The 21,646-nt window shown below is 44.0% G+C and overlaps 1 protein-coding gene across 1 annotated transcript in view; it reads right to left on the bottom strand.

Moving 5' to 3' along the window:
• The window catches only part of LOC147019199 (uncharacterized), a 37,896-nt gene extending 24,246 nt beyond the window's left edge, over window positions 1–13,650 (bottom strand). The window contains exons 1-5 of the mRNA XM_085900120.1: window positions 13,151–13,650; window positions 10,622–10,703; window positions 10,440–10,484; window positions 9,415–9,461; window positions 1,337–1,508 (exon numbers count right to left, since the gene is read on the bottom strand). Of these exons, the coding sequence (XP_085756246.1) occupies window positions 1,337–1,508; window positions 9,415–9,461; window positions 10,440–10,484; window positions 10,622–10,653 (296 nt within the window). The 5' untranslated portion in view covers window positions 10,654–10,703; window positions 13,151–13,650. The remainder of the gene's footprint in view (window positions 1–1,336; window positions 1,509–9,414; window positions 9,462–10,439; window positions 10,485–10,621; window positions 10,704–13,150) is intronic.
• Window positions 13,651–21,646: the final 7,996 nt, after the last annotated feature.

Here is a 21,646-nt window from a genome sequence, read left to right on the forward strand (position 1 = left end):
CGACTTTGTTCGAATCGAGTCGATATCACAGACTCGGATCCGGCGTAACCGAGCGGAAGTTACCAAAGCCGCGCTGGACCAAATTAACAACCCACGGCACAAACGGCCCTACCAATTCACAACACACACCATGCAAGGCCAATGGAGGAAAGCACGAACAACGAACTGGAACATTTAACAGGGGTTTTATTTATAACAATAATCGGGGAGGGGAGACACAGAGCAGAGTTATCACAAATAAAAGGCAGGCAATGTACAATGAGCAAAGACACTTAACAATCCTACTCAAAGACGGAGCCCACGGACACACGCACACACACACAAAAGAAATGGACCCGTGGGTCTTTCGTCGGTAGAGCCGGGTACCTCGCCACCTTGTGCGGTTTCACCAGACCCGCACTTGTGGAGCTCGGAGTCCATGGACGGGAACGGGCATCCCAGCTCGAGCGCTCCAATGCAAACCACCACGAGAATCCACCGCAAAGGACCGCAGACCGCGCCGCAATTGCCACCAAGACCGCAGACCGCAATCGCCACGATCCTGCAGAACACACTCTTGTCTGCCCAACCCCCGTCCTAAAAACCACTCTGCTCTTCTGAGGTGGGAGGGGTCTCTTATCCTCGCCACTCGCCTCCTGATTGGACGATGGGTTGTGGAATGACTCGTGGTCACCTCCCGATTAGCTGGGGAGTGAGTGTCATGCTCGCCCTTCACTCATTCGCTGGAGGAAACGTCCATGCCCTGCCTTGGGACGGAGCCTCGATCTGAGGCGATGGAGGCTCCGCCCACGCCTTCAGCCAAAAACACGTGGGCAATGGCGACCGGGAAGAATGAGGGACGGTGGCATTGTTGTAGTGGATGTAGTAATATTTGTTGTTGTTGTTGTTGTTGTTGTAAAAACCTAGCTTAAAAAAATAACTCGTAGCACACACATGTAATTCCCATTAGACAGAAGGAAGGATTCTAACTTTTAACACATACTAATTGAAATAACTGAACTAAGGGGACTCTGGCTGTCTGTGTGCACAAGGTTTCCAAATCCGTAACAGTACCACCCCTCAGATGAAAAGTAAACTGGTAGTCCTGCCTGCAAGCATTAGTTGGTGGACATTGAAGATCAAATGGGTTCGTTTGTGAAGATGACAAATTATTGCCAACACATGAACAGATTAAACGTTCCTGCCAGAACGCACAAGGGCACTGCATCAGCAGCACTGCCAGGCTTCAGGTATGATACAATCATTCCTTAGCTCCCAATTATTGACTTCTCACAATCTCTTCAAAGTCCTTTTGGCAGTTCAACCACAAACCAATGTTCACTTTTGCTGAAAATACCTGTGATTTTTGTAGAACTTCTTCTTCTCCTTTTTGTCCTTCAACTTATTGCAAATATGTTGCAGGACGGTTGAAGTACTCCCCGCATGTCCTTCAAAAATAAGCACACTCTGTTGTGTGGACTTCTTTTTGAAAATCTTAAATTGTTTGAGAATCTCTTTCCACTGGGTTTCTGTGGAACAGTGAAACGATGGACCAGTCATTAGAAATGTTCAAAAAGGAAACACAAGCATCAAAAAGCGTGTTCTGCCTCTCCAGTCTGGACCGGATAGCATGCAGCTAACCCCCATCCGCCAATGAGCGTAACGTCTAACAACCATGCTGAGGCTTAAAGTTCTTTATTCTTGACGAATGGTGTGAATTGTGGTAATCGCTGTAACAAAAACAAAAATAAACCAATGTCACCCGCAGGGTGACCCGTATCTTGCCAAAAGGTGACCACATGTGACTTCTTTAAGGTCACACTGTGGTGAACAGAGCTGCTATCCACCAGGAGCGACTCCTTGAGGAATATCTGCCTACGAGAGATTCCGATGAGAATCGTTCTACAGAGTAACCATGAAAAATATGCTTTTGCCTCATAACGTCACCAAATGACATCATAATGTCTCAAGCTTGACATATCGAGAAAGCACTCATCGAGGTGTTCAATTTGAGGTACTACACGATATGGTTCCTAAAACTTGAAAATTTGATGTTTGACCTGAGGCGCTAACCATGAAGGTCAAGGCCAATCGCCACCAAAAATTAATCAACTGAGCGCCAGACCATGAACTATATTCCCATGAAGTTTGAAGACGATCCGATCAAAATTACTCAAAAAATAAGGGTTTCGTCGACTCCCCTGATTTGCGACAAAGTGACCTTGACCTTCAAAATTTTGTGCACTGAAAGGGACCTCTATAGGCCTCTGATATGCGAAGTTACAAAAATTTCCAATGATAACTGTGCTCTGCAGAGTGATTTATTCGTGATTACAGACCCCCCCCCCAAAAAAAAACAACAAAAAAAAAAAACATATGAAGATCAAGGCCAATCGCCACGAAAAATTAATCAGCTGAGCGCCAGACCATGAACTATATTCCCATGAAGTTTGAAGACGAACCGATCAAAATTACTCAAAAAATAAGGGTTTCGTCGACTCTCCTGATTTGCGACAAAGTGACCTTGACCTTTGACCTTGACCTTCAAAATTTTGTGCACTGAAAGGGACCTCTTCGGCCTCTGATATGCGGTTACAAAAATTTCCAATAACTGTGCTCTGCAGAATTTTTTATACGTGATTACAGACAAACAAACAAACAAACAAAACAAAAAAAAAACATACAAGCTGACTAACATATCTTGCAAAAACTTCGTTTTGGCAAGATAAAAAAATGTTATAGTAAGTTGACACAGATATTACGGTGATCGTTATAGATGTACAAGATGTATATTAAAATCACTGATCAGAGTAACGGTATAATGACAAATTAGAGTCACTAGAATAGACCGCAGAGCTTTACATTTGTCTACACATCAAAGTTGCAAGTTCTTTCCTATAGGTTGTTGTTACACAATTGTCAAAGTTGGTCGGTAAAACGAGAGCATCGAACTGTTTCATGCCGACATAAAGTCACAATACAAAATTCTGGTGTTGAACGACAAACAAAACGCATCACTCACACTGTTGTTGGCCACAGTCTGGCATAAAAAGCATTTTTCATCGCAGCGGGCAAAAAACCACATGGCAAGGCGACATTTTTAACACAGCGTCTCCTGGCTCACGGTCGGCGAAGCCACAGGGAAGCAACAACAATGAATACGCATGAATAGTCAACCGGCACAGTGTGGCGGCACAAAGCGAATTCATAAATATCAATCAGCGCATACCTCCGCCACTCAATGCCTGATCCACGAGAACATATCGTCGGGCCAAATAAATTTTTCAAATATCAAGAAAAATATAGTTTTTGGCCCAATATCTCAATGGAATCACTTAAAAAATTCTCGTATACAAATCCAGATTTGGATCTTCACACACCCAACCTGTCCTTGCCACACACCCAACCTGTCCATTTTTGAATGGGTGCTTTCTTTCATTTTTGGCCCCATATCTCAATGGTGAAGAATCGTGAAAAAAATTCTAATAGTCACATCCGAATCTGTATCTTCACCAAAATCTAATCAGTTCGTCCTTGTTGCACACCGAACCTGTCCACAAAATTTCATCAGAATCCGTCTACAACTTTTTGAAATATCCTGCACACAGACAGACAGACAGACAGACAGACAGACAGACAGATAGACAGATAGACAGACCAACAAATAGACAGAGAGGGGTGAAAGCAAAACCTCCTTCACCTTTGATGGCGGAGTAATTAAACCATTTTTATTATCTTTCCAAAACGAAGTTTTTGCAAGATATGTTAGTCAGCTTGTATGTTTGTTTGTTTGTTTGTCTGTTATCATGCATAAGAAATTCTGCAGAGCACAGTTATCATTGGAAATTTCTGTAACTTCGCATATCAGAGGCATATAGAGGTCCCTTTCAGTGCACAAAATTTTGAAGGTCAAGGTCAAAGGTCAAGGTGACTGTCGCAAATCATGGGAGTCGACGAAACCCTTATTTTTTGCGTAATTTTAATCGGATCGTCTTCAAACTTCATGGGAATATAGTTCATGGTCTGGCGCTCAGCTGATTAATTTTTGGTGGCGATTGGCCTTGACCTTCATTTGTTTTTTTTTTGTTTGTATGTTTGTTTTTTTTGTCTGTAATCATGTATAAATCACTCTGCAGAGCACAGTTATCATTGGAAATTTTTGTAACTTCGCATATCAGAGGCCTATAGAGGTCCCTTTCAGCGCATAAAATTTTGAAGGTCAAGGTCACTTCGTCGCAAATCAGGGGAGTCGACGAAACCCTTATTTTTTGAGTAATTTTGATTGGATTGTCTTCAAACTTCATGGGAATATAGTTCATGGTCTGGTGCTCAGTTGAGTAATTTTTGGTGGCGATTGGCCTTGACCTTCATGGTTAGCGCCTCAGGTCAAACATATTTGACCCCAAGGTCAAATTTTCAAGTTTTAGGAACCATATCATGTTGTACCTCAAATTGAACACCTCTATGAGTGCTTTCTCGATATGTCAAGCTTGAGACATTATGACGTCATTTGGTGACGTTATGAGGCAAAAGCATATTTTTCATGGTTACTCTGTAGAACGATTCTCATCGGAATCTCTCGTAGGCAGATATTCCTCAAGGAGTCGCTCCTGGTGGATAGCAGCTCTGTTCACCTCAGTGTGACCTGAAAGAAGTAACACGTGGTCACCTTTTGGCAAGATACGGGTCACCCTGTGGGTGACATTGGTTTATTTTTTTTTGTTTGTCTGTAATCACGTATAAAAAATTCTGCAGAGCACAGTTATCATTGGAAATTTTTGTAACTTCGCATATGAGAGGCCTATAGAGGTCCCTTTCAGCACACAAAATTTTGAAGGTCAAGGTCAAAGGTCAAGGTCACTTTGTCGCAAATCAGGGGAGTCGACGAAACCCTTATTTTTTGAGTAATTTTGATCGGATCGTCTTCAAACTTCATGGGAATATAGTTCATGATCTGGCGCTCAGCTGATTAATTTTTGGTGGCGATTGGCCTTGACCTTCATATGTTTTTTTTAATTTCATTTAATTTTTTATTTTTGTCTGGAATCATGTATAAATCACTCTGCAGAGCACAGTTATCATTGGAAATTTTTGAAACTTCGCATATCAGAGGACTATAGAGGTCCCTTTCAGCACATAAAATTTTGAAGGTCAAGGTCACTGTCTCAAATCAGGGGAGTCGACGAAACCCTTATTTTTTGAGTAATTTTGATCGGATCGTCTTCAAACTTCATGGGAATATAGTTCATGGTCTGGCGCTCAGTTGATTAATTTTTGGTGGCGATTGGCCTTGACTTTCATGGTTAGCGCCTCAGGTCAAATATATTTGACCCTAAGGTCAAATTTTCAAGTTTTAGGAACCATATCGTGTAACAACTCAAATTGAACACCTCGATGAGTGCTTTCGAGATATGTCAAGTTTGAGACATTGTGACGTCATTTGGTGACGTTATGAGGCAAACATATTTTTCATGGTTACTCTGTAGAACGATTCTCATCGGAATCTCTCGTAGGCAGATATTTCTCAAGGAGTCGCTCCTGGTGGATAGCAGCTCTGTTCACCTCAGTGTGACCTTAAAGAAGTCACACGTGGTCACCTTTTGGCAAGATACGGGTCACCCTGCGGGTGACATTGGTTTTATTTTTATTTCGACTCTTTCTCTTTCTCTTTCTCTTTCTCTCTCACTCATATATATGTGTATATATATATATATATATATATATATATATATATATATAAATATATATATATAAATATATATATATATATATATATATATATATATATATATATATATATATATATATATATATATATATATATATATATATATATGTATATGGAAGAATCCTCCTTTCATGTGCATCCTGTGGCTGCGAGTTCCATCATTGCTGGGAGTGCAGTAGAACCGCTGATGCCATATCCCCAATGGGTGAGAGCTGGAATTTGTAATTTAGCAATGGTGCTGGAGATGGCTCCCCGACTCTTTCCGTAGGACACCGTGGGATCTTTCATGCCCACCAACTAACAGGTAAGATGCCCAGTTTAACGTCCATCCGAGTGACGGCACACACGTTGATGAATCACTCTGCCTGTGAAACACTGGGATGACAATTTTTTAGCTTGACAGAGATTTCAACAAGGAGAGAGATTTTAGCTGGACAGATGCCAAACAGCTTCACATCGAGTGTGCGGCCTCTCGGCCATCCTGTCAATTACTGTAAAGATTACATCCGATGATATGGTCAGGTTTTTTACCTCTGCCACTGAAGGTGAAGGAGGTTATGTTTTCACCCCTTTCTGTCTGTCTGTGCGCAGGATATCTCAAAATATTGTGGATGGATCTAGATGAAATTTGGTGGACAGGTTGGGTGTGAGACAAGGACGAACTGCTTAGATTTTGGTGACGATCCGGATCCGGATCCGACCACTAGAATTTTACAAGTGATTCTTCACCATTGAGAGAGGGCTAAACTAATATATAGCACGATATCTCAAAAAGTTGTGGACGGATTCAGAAGACATTTGGTGGACAGCTTGGCTGTGTGACCACAACAAATTGATTCGATTTTGGTGAAGATCCGGATCCGGATCTGGATACGAGAGTTATTTAATTTTTAAAGTGATTCTTCACCATTGAGAGAGGGCCAAAAACGATATACAGTATAGCACGATATTTACCTCCACCATGACACTTTGAACATCATTAGATGATCACCTTCACCAAACGATGGTGAAGGAGGTTATGTTTTCAACCCTTTCTCTCTGTTTATTTGTCTGTTTTGTCTGTCCTGTCTGTCTGTGTGCAAGATATCTCAAAAAGTTGTGGACACATTGGGTATGTGACAAGGACGAACTGATTAGATTTTGGTGAAGATCCGAATCCGGCTTCTGGAATTTAAAAAAAATGATTCTTTTCCATTGAAAGATCGGGCGAAAATGATATATAGCACGATATTTCAAAAAGATGTGGACGGATTCGGACGAAACTTGGTGGACAGGTTGGGTCTATGGCAAGGAAACATTGATTTGATTTTGGTGAAGATCCAGATCCGGATCCGGATCAGACAACTCGAATTTTAAGTGATTTTTCACCATTGAGAAATAGGGGAAAAAACGATATAGAGCACAATATGTCAAAAATGTGTTGGACCAGATATGTTCCCGTCGATCAGGCATTCGTGGGGCGGAGGTCTGTGCTCTACCGAGTGTCCTTCCAGTTGCTGCTATTGTTATTATTGTGGATTGTTTCTTTCTTCTGTCTCTCTTGCATTGAGGAGAACAGGACAGGTCAGGTATGGGAGCATGCACCAGAGCAGTGTGTTGCGGAGTCCACTTTCCGCGAGTATCCAGGGACCTCCATCTGACAATCCCCCAGGCAGATGCCTGACCCATCCCATGATATAACCCTAACCCTAACCCATCCCCATCTCTTTGAGATGCTCATCAACCTGCTGCAACGAGTCAAGTGGTCAGCCCGTTGGTCTCCTCCACTCACGAGGCACCTTTTCTGAGAGAATCTGGTGAGCAGGATCAGCATCAGGAAAACGAGCCACATGTCCATACAGTCACAGCTGACACTCACGGACCATACAGGTAACAAATCTCATGTGTCTCTCTCATATAAACTGCTCGTTGGACACGAGGTCTGATCAGCAATAGCCAAGCATTCTCGGAAGAGACCTGGAAGAAGGAGTCAAGTCTCCATCTCAGATCCCTGGTCAGAGTCCAAGTCTCACATCCGTAGAGCAAGACTGGAATCACCAAGGACCTGAAGACTCGGACTTTCATCCTCCAGCACAGGTACTGACAGCATCACCCTCCATGAACCAATGACTCCATGACTCCCCAAGCCCGATCCACACATCTCTTGACCCCGGAAACCTGAAATCCCAGCAGCTCCAACTCCTCATTCAGTGCCTCGAGGAGAACAACCGGAGAGTAACTTAGTTTACTTTTTTGTAATCCTGCAGGGATGCATTATTGTACACTGTGAATTGCATTTGCATCTACCATATAAAACACAATGTGTGTATGTATATTTGTTTGTGTGATGTCTGTCCCCCTTCAAAAGGATCATTTAAGAAGGGTGTTAAAGGCCAATCTTTTCACACGACTGTGTTCACGACGGTCTCGTTTTTCAGGATTCAAACAATTTCAAAAACATTTTCCATGAAAGAGTAATTACGTCTCTTCTTTTGGAAATGTACACGGTGACTTCCGAGCGGGCCTCAATGGCGGAATACAGAATGGTTAAAAAAACAACAATAAAAACAAGTCGCAGGGAGGTGAAATTCACTGCACGTGATGAGCAATGCACACAGAGTAAACAGAGTGTTCATTTACGTCTGCAGGATATCTAATAAATAAAGATGATATAAACACACCTGACACGAGGCGCAGGCTTCAAACTTTGGCACACTCACACAACTGCACCATAAAGTAACGTGTTCCAACTCGTCATTTTTGACGGAATTTATACCAGTGTGTAATATTCTGTTTGTATGTAGATTTTCCTTTAATTTACATGATTTTAACCGTGTACATGTGCTGTGCTTTGATACCTGCGAAATGAATAAATGAAATCCACAGGTAGAATAAATTTTCCCGTTTATGGAGGTGTAAAGCAGAAGTTTGGGAATCTTCTTATTCTTTAGTTATGTAGCACAAGGCTGTGAAGTAGCATCAATGGCTGAGGGCACTGCTGTGCCGCTGATGCAGTACCCTCTTGTACGTTAAGGAAGCAATTTGTAATTTCTTCAGAGTGCCGGCGATAGCTCGCCTTCTCTTCACGAAGTACAACGTGGGATCTTTACGATGCACCAACTTTTGGCGACAGAAGGGATGCCCAATTTAACGTTCAGAAGCACACACTGATGAATCGCCGTGCCTGTGAAACACCAGGGTGACAGTTTATAACTCGGCCGAGATTCAAACTCAGACGAGACAGTGAAGAGGTGAGTGTGCATCCCTCGAGGCCATCCTGCCAGCCCTGTTTGGGAAATAAAAACTATCAATGGGAAATAAAAACTATCAATATCAGTGAAAGGATTTTTGAGATTACTTTGCTGTGATAACTCCGGCAATAAGTTTTACTGTTAAGTAGTCACGAACAGCATCTGTCACGATTTAGAAATGTTTACAACCCTTTACATATACTACATATACTGTTGTATACTACATATACTTTACATATACTACATATACTGTTGTATAGTACATATACTTTACATATACTACATATACTTTACATATACTACATATACTGTTGTATATACTACATATACTTTACATATACTACATATACTGTTGTATACTACATATACTACATATACTTTACATATACTACATATACTGTTGGTTTGTAAACTTAATTATTGCATTGGAACATTCTCCATAAAGGTATCTTAACAAATGCAGGAAAAAGGACTTACTGGAATCCGGGAAATCCTGTTGCTTCTGACCATCCTCCGAATGATCCCTGTGTAAACATGAACACGTTTATATTGTTAATTTTGAGTCCTCTAAGACAAATATTAGTTTGTACATATTTCACACACTCAGATTCTGACACCCACCGCCACCCCCGCACACCTGTGACGCTCCAGGAAATACACACTCCCCCTCTCCCACATCCCTTATAGCATCACATATTTTGTGTACGGTTCCAAATGAAAGAGCTTGCACATGCATCACATGACACAACAGACAATATGATACAGTATAATTACCCTCGCCAAAGGAGAGGGTATTCCATTTGGGTCCGTTTGTCTGTCTCTGTTTGTCCACACGGAATGTGCTAATGTAGGCCACAACCGCCACCTTGTGCTAAGCCAGGACCGAGCCTTTCTCATTTTTCAACCAAATATGTCTATAAATTATGTACAATTACAATGTGAGTAGGTCTATAAATTACATTCGATAAAACCACACAAAACAAGTGTGGGTGAGAGAATGCAATCTTTGTTTACTCGTTTTAATTACCTCTACCACCAAAGATGGATGGAGGTTACGATTTCAGCCCTGTGTGTCTGTCTGTGAGCAGGATATCTCAAAATGTTGCAGATGGATTTGGACAAAACATGGTCAACAGGTTGGGTGTGTGACAAAAAATTGATTCAATTTTCCTGAAGATCAAGATCCTCATCAAGATCTGAGTTTATTTTTTTTTGAATAAATTTGCAAGTGATTCTTCACCATTAAGAGATGGAGCGAAAAACAAGACGTAGCATGAAATTTCAAAAAGTTGTGGACGAGGTATGACAAAACGAGGTGGATGGGTTGGTGAGGTGGCAAGAACAAGCCGATGAGATTTTGGTTCAGATCCGGATCCAGATCCGGTCTATCAGTGGGATACAAAACGTAAACTGTTCACCCTGGCGCAGGTGTGCGCACGAACCAGTGCTGTTATAATTTCACATGAAATACAATACAAGGATGGGTTTTTCTCACGACTTACTTCTCCTTCTCCTTGTCCTTCTTCATCAACCTTCTCCATGATTGCCTGATTCGAAAAAGAAGATGAAAAAGTGAGTTTCTTCTCCATTTGGTGAGAAAGATTCACCCAGAATCACCAAGAACATGACATAACAGATTGAGCTCAACAATGAAAAAAATAACAACAAAACAAGTTTTACTTACTGGAGTCGTGTAAAGAAACGAACCATTTTCATTCCCTTATTTGCTGATTTGAAATTGGAATCTTTTCAATTTCTATCACAACCTTGAAGAAAAAAAATGAGAGATCTTTCAAGAGCACAATATCATTCAAAAATGTGCTAAACTTCAAATCATACGTTTCATCGATACCTTTCCATCCAACAAGTGGAACTGTATCTCTGCCCTGCCCTCCACCTTTCCCTGCCCTCCCAAACCCGAATATAACAAGAACGGCACTCGGGGAGTGCATAGTCTCACCTCACGCATTCATTCTGAACAAAAATACCATCGTTAACTGAAAACGCCACAATTATAGCCCACTGTTGGTATGGACAACTATTGGGGATGCCTCCTTGACGTTATCGTACCCCCCAACGCAGGACGGGGGCCACATCTTCCCCACTCTTCCTTGTTGCACGAAATTGGAAGGGCAGCACGGTCTCAATCAGAGCACTGATTGCTAGGTCCCCATGGAACTCCCTCACCATCCCTCTCATCTTCCACATGAACAACACACACACAAACACTCAAACCACCACACATAATTACACTCACACACGCATCACATATCCACAACAAATATTTGTATTATTTTTTTCTTTGGGGAGTGACCTTCCTCCGGCAATCCTCCCCTTTCCCCTCGTTCTCGCGAGATACATAAAAACTAACCCAGGACCCACCACAGTAGACATTAGCCCAACATGTAAAACTCACGTCACGAGCTCCAGGGCGAGGATCAGCTCCAGGGAGAGGTTGTGTGGTAAAGGGAGAGGTTGTGTGGTGAAGGGAGAGGTTGTGTGGTAAAGGGAGAGGTTGTGTGGTGAAGGGAGAGGTTGTGTGGTAAAGGGAGAGGTTGTGTGGTAAAGGGAGAGGTTGTGTGGTAAAGGGAGAGGTTGTGTGGTAAAGGGAGAGGTTGTGTGGTGAAGGGAGAGGTTGTGTGGTGAAGGGAGAGGTTGTGTGGTGAAGGGAGAGGTTGTGTGGTAAAGGGAGAGGTTGCGTGGTGAAGGGAGAGGTTGTGTGGTGAAGGGTGAGGTTGTGTGGTGAAGGCAGAGGTTGTGTGGTGAAGGGTGAGGTTGTGTGGTAAAGGGAGAGGTTGTGTGATGAAGGGAGAGGTTGTGTGGTGTAGGGAGCGGTTGTGTGGTGAAGGGAGAGGTTGTGTGGTAAAGGGAGAGGTAGTGTGGTAAAGGGAGAGGCTGCGTGGTGAATGGAGAGGTTGTGTGGTGAAGGGAGAGGTTAAGTGGTAAAGGGAGAGGTTGTGTGGTAAAGGGAGAGGTTGCGTGTTGAAGAGAGAGGTTGTGTGGTGAAGGGAGAGGTTAAGTAGTAAAGGGAGAGGATGTGTGGTAAAGGGAGAGGTTGTGTGGTGAAGGGAGAGGTTGTGTGGTAAAGGGAGAGGTTGCGTGGTGAAGGGAGAGGTTGTGTGGTGAAGGGAGAGGTTGTGTGGTGAAGGGAGAGGTTAAGTGGTAAAGGGAGAGGTTGTGTGGTAAAGGGAGAGGTTGTGTGGTAAAGGGAGAGGTTGTGTGGTAAAGGGAGAGGTTGTGTGGTGAAGGGAGAGGTTGTGTGGTGAAGGGAGAGGTTGTGTGGTGAAGGGAGAGGTTGTGTGGTAAAGGGAGAGGTTGTGTGGTGAAGGGAGAGGTTGTGTGGTGAAGGGAGAGGTTGTGTGGTGAAGGGAGAGGTTGTGTGGTAAAGGGAGAGGTTGTGTGGTAAAGGGAGAGGTTGCGTGGTGAAGAGAGAGGTTGTGTGGTAAAGGGAGAGGTTGCGTGGTGAAGGGAGAGGTTGTGTGGTGAAGGGAGAGGTTAAGTGGTAAAGGGAGAGGTTGTGTGGTAAAAGGAGAGGTTGTGTGGTGAAGGGAGAGGTTGTGTGGTGAAGAGAGAGGTTGTGTGGTGAAGGGAGAGGTTGTGTGGTGAAGGGAGAGGTTGTGTGGTGAAGGGAGAGGTTGTGTGGTAAAGGGAGAGGTTGTGTGGTGAAGGGAGAGGTTGTGTGGTAAAGGGAGAGGTTGTGTGGTGAAGGGAAAGGTTGCGTGGTGAAGGGAGAGGTTGTGTGGTGAAGGGAGAGGTTGTGTGGTGAAGGGAGAGGTTGTGTGGTGAAGGGAGAGGTTGTGTGGTGAACGCACAGGTTGCGTGGTGAAGGCAGAGGCCGCGTGGTGAAGGGAGAGGTTGTGTGGTAAACGGAGAGGTTGTGTGGTGAAGGGAGAGGTTGTGTGGTGAAGGGAGAGGTTGCGTGGTGAAGGGAGAGGTTGTGTGGTGAAGGGAGAGGTTGTGTGGTAAAGGGAGAGGTTGTGTGGTGAAGGGAGAGGTTGTGTGGTGAAGGGAGAGGTTGTGTGGTGTGACCCTTAAAAAAAGTGCTTGTCCATGAATCGATTATTTCCCATAATGGAGGTGGATCCGTCACGTCCTGGGAGAATTCCGTTGTACTTTCTCAAACCCGAATCACGGAGATAACGAACAACACACACGAGTCCCGACACACAGACGATGCCGTCACAACGAAGATTTTTGTACGTGTGGGATTTACCTCGTCACGACGAGTAAGATGGACACGATCAGACGACCAAACGTTCAGCGAGTCGATTTCTTCCGACAAGAACACAACACCATTGTCACCATGGCAACGTAGAACGTTTCGTTTCATCAGATTCTTCCGTTTCCCTTGGAAACCTCAACCTTCGAAGGGTGACGTCACATTGGCCTGAAAATCGCGCGAGTTGATTCTCCAAATAAATTGAAAGGGACAAAATATATACAGTGCGATGTTTCAAAAAGTTGTGGACAGATTGTTGCGAATGTGTTTTCCCCCTTGAGATTTATAATTACCGAGTTCACAAATTACTGTTCCAAATTGAAACCACAATTCAAACATGAAATACCACACTGTGGTTTCAACCTGTGGTAAAATCCGGTGATGGGAGTGGGTATGTTTTCACTTCATGCACGTGACCCGGGTTCATTCGATCAGGGTGGGGATATTAAATTGTGGAGGTCGTGGCGAACACGACGCCGGAAGTGGATCAAAATGGCGGGCTTTATCAGTTTGGGAAAATTCTTTCAGAAACTTTCCTCCAGAGTCACTAGTGAGAATGTTCCAAAATTGGGGTTACAACATTAAACCAAGACCCAGATAAGCTCGAGATCCAGTGGTCCATTTTTATATTTTATGGAGCTATTGAGACAGCTGTTCGTCGTCTATACACCTCCCAATAAATGGATGCGTCTGAAGAACGTGAAGATCTCCCGTCGTGCGGGAACTCTCTGTGTGTTTGTCTCGTACGTTTCATTGGCGCCAAATTGTTCGTTCTTTTACATCGTGAACTTCGTGATATTTACTTGTCCAACAATGGTCGTGGTGTCGGTGGGTTATCTTTTACATTCCACACGTCAAGGTGATAAAAATCCGCCAGGCTTTTCGTTCATTTGTGAAGTGATTGTTCATCATTGAGAGATCGGACCAAATACGATTTCGTGCTGAACAGTGGGATGTTTCAAAGATGTGATGGGGCTGAGGATATGTTCCTGTGTATCAGGTATTACGTGGTGGTGTTGGTGTGTGTGGTGTTGGGGAGGGTGGAAGAGGTGTGCACGCACGTTGGGTTAAGAGTGGAGAGGGGGTGGGGGTGATGAGTGAGGTGAGGGGTGTGGTGAGGGAGGGGGTGGGGTGGATACTCCTGTGGTGATGTGGAGGGGTGGTGAGTGGGGCGAGGGAGGTAGTAGGGTGGACCCTTGTTTGGTGTGTGTGGTTCGGAAGTCAGGTCAGGTATGGCAGCATATGCCAGAACAGCGCGTCGCTGCATCCACTTTCCACCGATACTCCAGGGTCCTCCATCTGGCCATCCCCCAAGCAGATGCCTGGCCCATCCCCATCTTGAGATGCCGGTAAACCTGCTGAAACCACGAGGAACGTGGTTGGCCCATTGGCCTCCTCCACTCACGAGACTCCCTCGCAGAGAGAATCTGGTGAGCAGGATCAGCGTCAGGAAAACGAGCCACATGTCCATACAGACACAACTGACGCTCACGGACTATGCAGGTAACAAATCTCATTTGAGTCTGTCTCAGCAACGGCTCGTTGGACACAAAATCCGACCAGCGATAGCCAAGGATTCTCTGAAGAGACCTGGTACCAAAGGAATTAAGTCTCCGTCTCAGATGCCTCATCGGATTCTAAGTCTCACATCCATAGAGCAAGACTGGAAGCGCCAAGGATTTGAAGACTCAGACTTAAGTCCTCCCACACATGTACTGGCATCGCCACACCCCATAATCCAGTGAATCCATGACTCCCCAGGCCCAACCCAGATGTCGATTGACCTCTGGCTCACAGCCAGCAGAGACATGAATATCACTGCCAAGTTAAGTGAATCTCTCCATGACCTTAACGTCCTCACCACAAACAGGTACAGACAAGATAGCAGCATACAAGATGTCATTTAAAGCCTGGATCTTTGTTTTGACCCAGGAAACCCATAATCCCAGCAGCTCCGACTCCTCATTCATCACTCCGAGGGCCCCCAAAAGGATATCTCAAGTCTCCACAAAGATGACTGCATCATCTGCGAAATCAAGGTCAAATATCTTGACATTCCCAAATGATGCACCACAGCTTGATCTCTCCGACATCCTCCCAATAAACCAATCAATACAAGCGCTGAAAAGTGTCAGGGCCAGTGCACACCCTTGATGAACTCCAGTAACAACTGGAAATAAGTCAGAGATGGTATCAACACATCTCACAGCACTCTTAGTTCCAGAGTATATTTCAGACATCAGATCGATCAGTTTTGTTGGCACCTCACAAAGACCAAGAATCCTCCAGAGGGCATCCCGATTCACTGAATCAAACGCTTTACAGATCTCAACATAGGCTGCAAGCAGCCCCTGCCGAAACTCTCGTCTGCATTCGGTGAGGACCCGAAGAGCAAGGATACAGTCAATTGTTGACCTCTTTGGTGTAAAGCCTGACTGCTCTGGACGCTGATGCTCAAGCAGATGGTGGCGAACCCTATCAAGAGTTATCCGAGCAAAGACCTTGCCCGGCACTGAGAGCAACATCATCCCTCGGTCGTTGTTGCAGTCCTGGCGATTTCCCTTCCCTTTCCAGAGAAGGACAAAAGGCCTCTCTTCCAATCAGTTGGAATGATGCCTGTGTTCCAGGCAGAGCACAGAACTGCATGCAAGGCATGAGTACAGCATTTACACCAGCCTTGAGAAGTTCAGCATGGATGCCACAGACCCCAGGAGCTTTACCCCATTTCAATCGGGTCACCACAGCCTGTGTTTCCACAAACGATTGTAGATCACAGTTGATTGGAGGGTCAGCAATTGGGTAGTGACACCATGGACATCCAACATGACAGCTGGTGGATCAGCCTGGTACAGACTATCACAGTAACCGGTCCAGCGGGCCTTCACTTCGGACTCCTATGTCAAGAGGCCACCACACTCTGCTCGAACTGCAGTATTTCGAGGGATGGGCTTGGTGCAACGCAATGCACTTATTCCCCTGTAAGCAGGACGAGAATCACTTGACCACAGGTGATGCTCTACCCCCTCACACATTCTTTGCACATAGGCCTCCTTGTCCACCTTGAGCTCATGTCCAGTTTTATGCCTCAGCTCCCTGAACAGCTCAACTCTGCCATTCAGACTGACCCTGCGACTCTGGTCAATGGTATCCAGTGTCCCTTGAGAGACAGATTTCTTCTTCCCTTGACGATGAGTTCCAAGACATCCACCAACAACATCAAGGATGGTGGTCTGAAAGACACTCCACAACTCTTCAGGATTCCCCAAAGCACCCCGACCCCCCAAATCTTGACTCAGCCTGTTCGCAAACTCCTCAGCTACCCTCTCATCTTTGAGATCGTCAACATCCAGCCTTGGCTGGGATGGTGCCATTCTCCCGGATTTAAGCTGCAACTTCAGAGCACATTGTCTCTATCCCTTGCCCCACCACCAATGTTGGAATTCCAAGTCCAGCCATGAGCTTGCGGGCGCTGAAACCATGAACCAGCCACCCTAAGTCCATGACTTCTTGCAAAGTCAAAGGAGTTAGTGCTGTTCTGGTTCACAGTTCCAGATCGATGGGGGCCAACAACATGTCTCATAACCATCCCCATCAGTTCCAGTCCATGCATTGAAATCCCCCAAGACTAGAAGAGCATCTTATCTGGTGCACCGATCAACCACAGACTCGAGCATGGCATTGAATGCATCCTTCACGGTGAGATCACTCGCCTCAGTCAGAGTGTATACAGAGACTAGGGAAACGACACCAAGGAGTGATGAATTCCTTGTCTCATAATATGCTCGTTGACCGTTGTTACCTCAATTATCATTGGTGTCAGCTTATTGGAGATAGCTACAGATACTCCTTCGGCATGGTAACCATCAGAACAACAATAGTAGGTGTAACCACCCGCTATGATCTCGCCACTATCCGGTCTCTGAACCTCAGAGAGTGCTGCAATACCGATGTCCAAACGCTTGAGCTCAGATGATAACAGAGACAGGTGATCATCCTCTCTTTGGGAGAGGATATTCCAGGCACCACCCAAAGGGACAGCCTCAGGTTATTAGGTTATACCTCAAAGGGACCCAAGGAGACCGCTTAGTGCTGTTGGACGACACCTCAGCACCACCCCGACACACATGACTGCAATCTGACCCAGGAAGGTTACCCCGTGGTTTCCCTCCTCTCATCATAGATTAGGGGTCCTGAAGGCTTTGCCCCAATCCCGTCATCTTGTGCGCTGCCCTGCAGAGAGCAGCTGCACAGAAGTACTCCCTCGGAGTGTGTTTTCAGATTTCTTTGTGGTCGGTTTTTCGGAATGAAGGGTTTTACGATGGCCGGAGTGCAAATCCTGCCACCAACAGCCTAAATCTGCCACCAACCTTCAGCCAGATCCCTTACCCATTCTATCACTAAAAAAATATAATTATAAATGAACAGGGCAGAACAAACATGATAAATATATCTGGAAAAATTACAGGCCCAGACCAGGAATCAAACCCTTGTCCTTGAGCAAACCATACCAGCCCTCTGCCATCTTATCTATCTGGGTAACCCACCTGCCGAGCAACGCAATTCTTCCACATACAGAAATGCTCCTCTCTTTTCCCTGCTGCTTCCATGGCATGTGCTGCCAACCATAGGAGCAGCTCGGGCCTGCTCACGAGAGCATCTTTTGTGCTCACGAGAGTGCCCGGGGGAAAGGGAGTGGCAATTCTATGTGTGGAAGAATTGCGTTGCTCACCAGTTGGGTAGCTCAGATGGCAGAGCACTGGTATGGTTTGCCAAAGCACCTGGATTAATTTCCTGGTCTGGCCTGTAATTTTTCCACATATATTTATCAACGAATATCATATAAATTTTATAATTTCAGTTGTAGCAGAAATATAATCAATCGCTTCATCTTGTGTTCCAATATACAAACAAACACTATCAAACATTTTCCCCGTTTAGGAAATAATTTACGAGTGTGGCATTTGTGTTATTCCCAGCCTTCGTGAATGTAAATTTACACAACAAGAAACTATCGACAAGATTCAAATAAGTTTGGAATACAAACGGAACAAAAAGCTTTGAAATAAATAATCTAATCTTCTTATAGCATTTACCTTTAAATCGTCCTTTTTATTAAAGTTTGAGATGATAATGGTGTCATCGAAATCATATATACTATAAATTGCTTCCAAACTTGTATTTATTTGGTTAAAAAAAAAGACGTTAAAACTTTTGAAACCCTCATCCGAGTATTTGAATTATTTTCTGTCGTTCTTGGGGAGACAATTGAGTTTTACCTTTCTTCATTTCTTTTATTGTTTGTAATTCATGGGATTCCTTTTCGGTGTCTTTTATACTCTTCATAGCACCTGCTACATTTCCCATGGCTGAAGCAGTTGAACCTATTCGGTCTTTATGTTTAAGAATAGTTGAACCTATACCCATAAGAGTATCAATTATCCCATCTCCTTTACTTCTAAATTGATGTCAAACACCCCTTTGCCTTTTTGGTTTATAGTAGCCTCTACCAAAATAAATTCCCTCAACTTTTTATATGGTGAAAGGAACATCTCATACCCATCTTTTGTAATTATTTTATATTTTCCCAATTGGTGTTTCCTCACAATAACCATCATATTTATTTCTTAGAAAACTTTACATAGGTGAATTCTGATGGATATAATTTCTCCATTGAAGGAAATCATACGATTATTTTGGTCGGTTATCCTAAAATTTACTCTGTATATGGTTTTTCCTGACACAGGAAAGTAAACCAAATTTTTCGGTTCCATATTGAATTTATAACAAATTGGGGTTGAGTATGCGCTGAATGAAAATATTGTATTTATTCTTATTCCATCATTATAAGCACCATCAATCAAATCACAGTGAATTAATACTGAATTTATACCTGAGGATATTTGAATGACTATCACTGTAAAAAGAGTATTAGATTCAATCATTTTTGAAGAGAAACCCAATATCTCTCAATGAATTATCAATTGTGAAATCTACTTTGTAATTATTTTTAAGTATAAATTTTTTTTTGTATGTGATGTCAAGGCTCGTATGAGAGCTAACATACAGAACGTACAACAAGGGGAGTAGGAGACAAGAGGGATGGGAGAGGGAAGGACAAAAAACAGTGTGGAACAGAGACATGAGGAGATCTGTGGAAGGGAGAGGGATGGTTTATTTTGAAATATTTTTTTTGAATATCGAAAACAACATTTTTTGGTTCATCACCTTGTTCTCTCAAAAAGCGAGTAATTTCAGAAGATATTTGGGAAATCTCTTATGCTCCGGGTGAAACTGTTGGAGTTTTGTATCCGCTTCCCAGATTATAACTGAATTTATCATTTTTCTCTGCGATAGTAAATAGGGTATTATAAGTTTCCATCGACAATTAAGATGCTCGTATTCTTTTGTTGGGTCAAGTTGTCGTGGGTATGGGAATGAAGATGTGTGATCACTCCTCACTCGTAGTGAAATTAAAACCAAGGATTGTGCTTCTCATTTATAAGTTTTTAAAAGTCTGAATAAAATTACTATAAATCTCTTTTTTTTTTTTTATTCTCTGAAAAACCATATTTGTTAAATGATCTTGAAAAGAAGATAACACAAATAACACTGAACAACAAATTTCAAAAATTTTTTTTTACTGGAGATGTGTAAAGTGATTAAGACTAATTTGGGTACGCTGATTTCAAAAATCATAACCGTTTTGCTGTATCACGTCAGGATTTTCAGGAACAGAAATATTCCCATTGCCTAGAAGTCAGGATTTCAATGAAATTTGCATATGTCTTTAACATGTCTATTTCGTACAATTGTTGTTAACTTGTGTTATATTTCTTTCTTTCAGATAAAGATGAGTAGGCGTTCCTGTACCAATCATCCTGACAACTTCTGTTATGTCTGTGGTCGGTATACCAAAAAAGATCAACAGCGAAGTATATCTACAGCAGTGAAAATGAAGGCCGCCTACTTTCACTACTTCGGGTGTAAGGTGGGGGACCAAGAACAGAGCTGGGCACCACACATCTGCTGCACAAGCTGTCACACAACCTTGACTCGGTGGTTGGTGGGCAAGCGCGCGAGCATGCCATTTGCGGTGCCCATGATATGGCGTGAACCGCAGAATCATCATGATGATTGTTATTTCTGCTGCACAAGCATCGCCGGCTTCAACAAGAAGAATAAAGGTCACATCAAGTACGCTGACTGCGTCTCTGCTCGTAAACCTGTGCCTCATGATGACGAGAACCCCGTTCCAACACCTCCAGCTGATCAGAACATAGCTGTAAGCAGTGGTGAAGAGGATGGTGATGATGAACCTTTTGAACCCGACACTCAAGAATCACACCTTCTGAACCAGGGAGACTTAAATGATCTTGTAAGAGATCTCTCGCTGTCAAAGGCGAAGGCAGAGCTGCTTGGATCAAGGCTGCAGCAGTGGAATCTACTTGAACCTAACACCAAGATATCCTTGTTCAGATCACGTCACAGAGACATGGCTGAGTTCTTTGAGATGGAAGACACGATGACATTCTGCAGTGACATCAATGGTCTGTTGAAAGAACTTGGGTGTGATCACGATCCTGCAGACTGGCGCCTCTTCATCGACTCGGGGAAGAACAGCTTGAAGGCTGTTTTGCTCCACAATGGCAACGAGAAACCATCAGTCCCACTGGCTCACGCGTTCGGCATGACAGAGACCTATGAGACTATGCGGCAGCTGCTTGATTCCATCAAGTACAATGACTTCAACTGGCACATCTGCGGAGACTTGAAAGTGGTGGCGCTGTTGTTAGGGCTGCAGTCAGGCTACACGAAATACATGTGCTTCCTTTGTCTCTGGGATAGCAGAGACGACAAGAATCACTGGACGAAGAAAGATTGGGAAGAGCGAAAAGAGCATGTACCTGGTCGACACAACGTGAAGCATGTCGCCCTTGTCGACCCAGCCAAGGTTTTCCTTCCACCACTCCACATAAAGCTCGGCTTGATGAAAAGTTTTGTACGGGCAATGGATCTGAATGGGCGTGGGTTTTTATACCTCAAGGAAAAGTTTGGCAACACCTTGTCGGAGGCCAAGATCAAGGCTGGTGTCTTTGTTGGACCGCAAATCCGACAGATTATGAAGGACGAAACTTTTCCGACAACTCTAAACCCCAAAGAGCTGGCAGCGTGGAGGAGCTTCAAAGCTGTGACGGACAACTTCTTGGGGAACGAGCGTGCGGACAACTATGAAGAAATAGTGCAGCAGCTGCTGGAGTCCTTCAGGAAACTTGGCTCCAGGATGTCCCTGAAAATCCATTTCCTACACCAGAACCTGAACTTCTTCCCTGACAACTTGGGAGCAGTCTCGGACGAGCACGGCGAGCGATTCCACCAAGAGATTTCACTCATGGAGACGCGTTACCAAGGGCGGCACAACCCGAACATGATGGGCGATTTCTGCTGGTTCCTGCATCGTGAAACTGACACAGAGCAGCACAAACGCAAAGC

This window comes from Eptatretus burgeri, chromosome 10 (assembly GCF_056783735.1).
Source record: "Eptatretus burgeri isolate ZD-2024b chromosome 10, Ebu_testis_v1, whole genome shotgun sequence".
In the NCBI taxonomy this organism is placed as follows: Eukaryota; Metazoa; Chordata; class Myxini; order Myxiniformes; family Myxinidae; genus Eptatretus; species Eptatretus burgeri.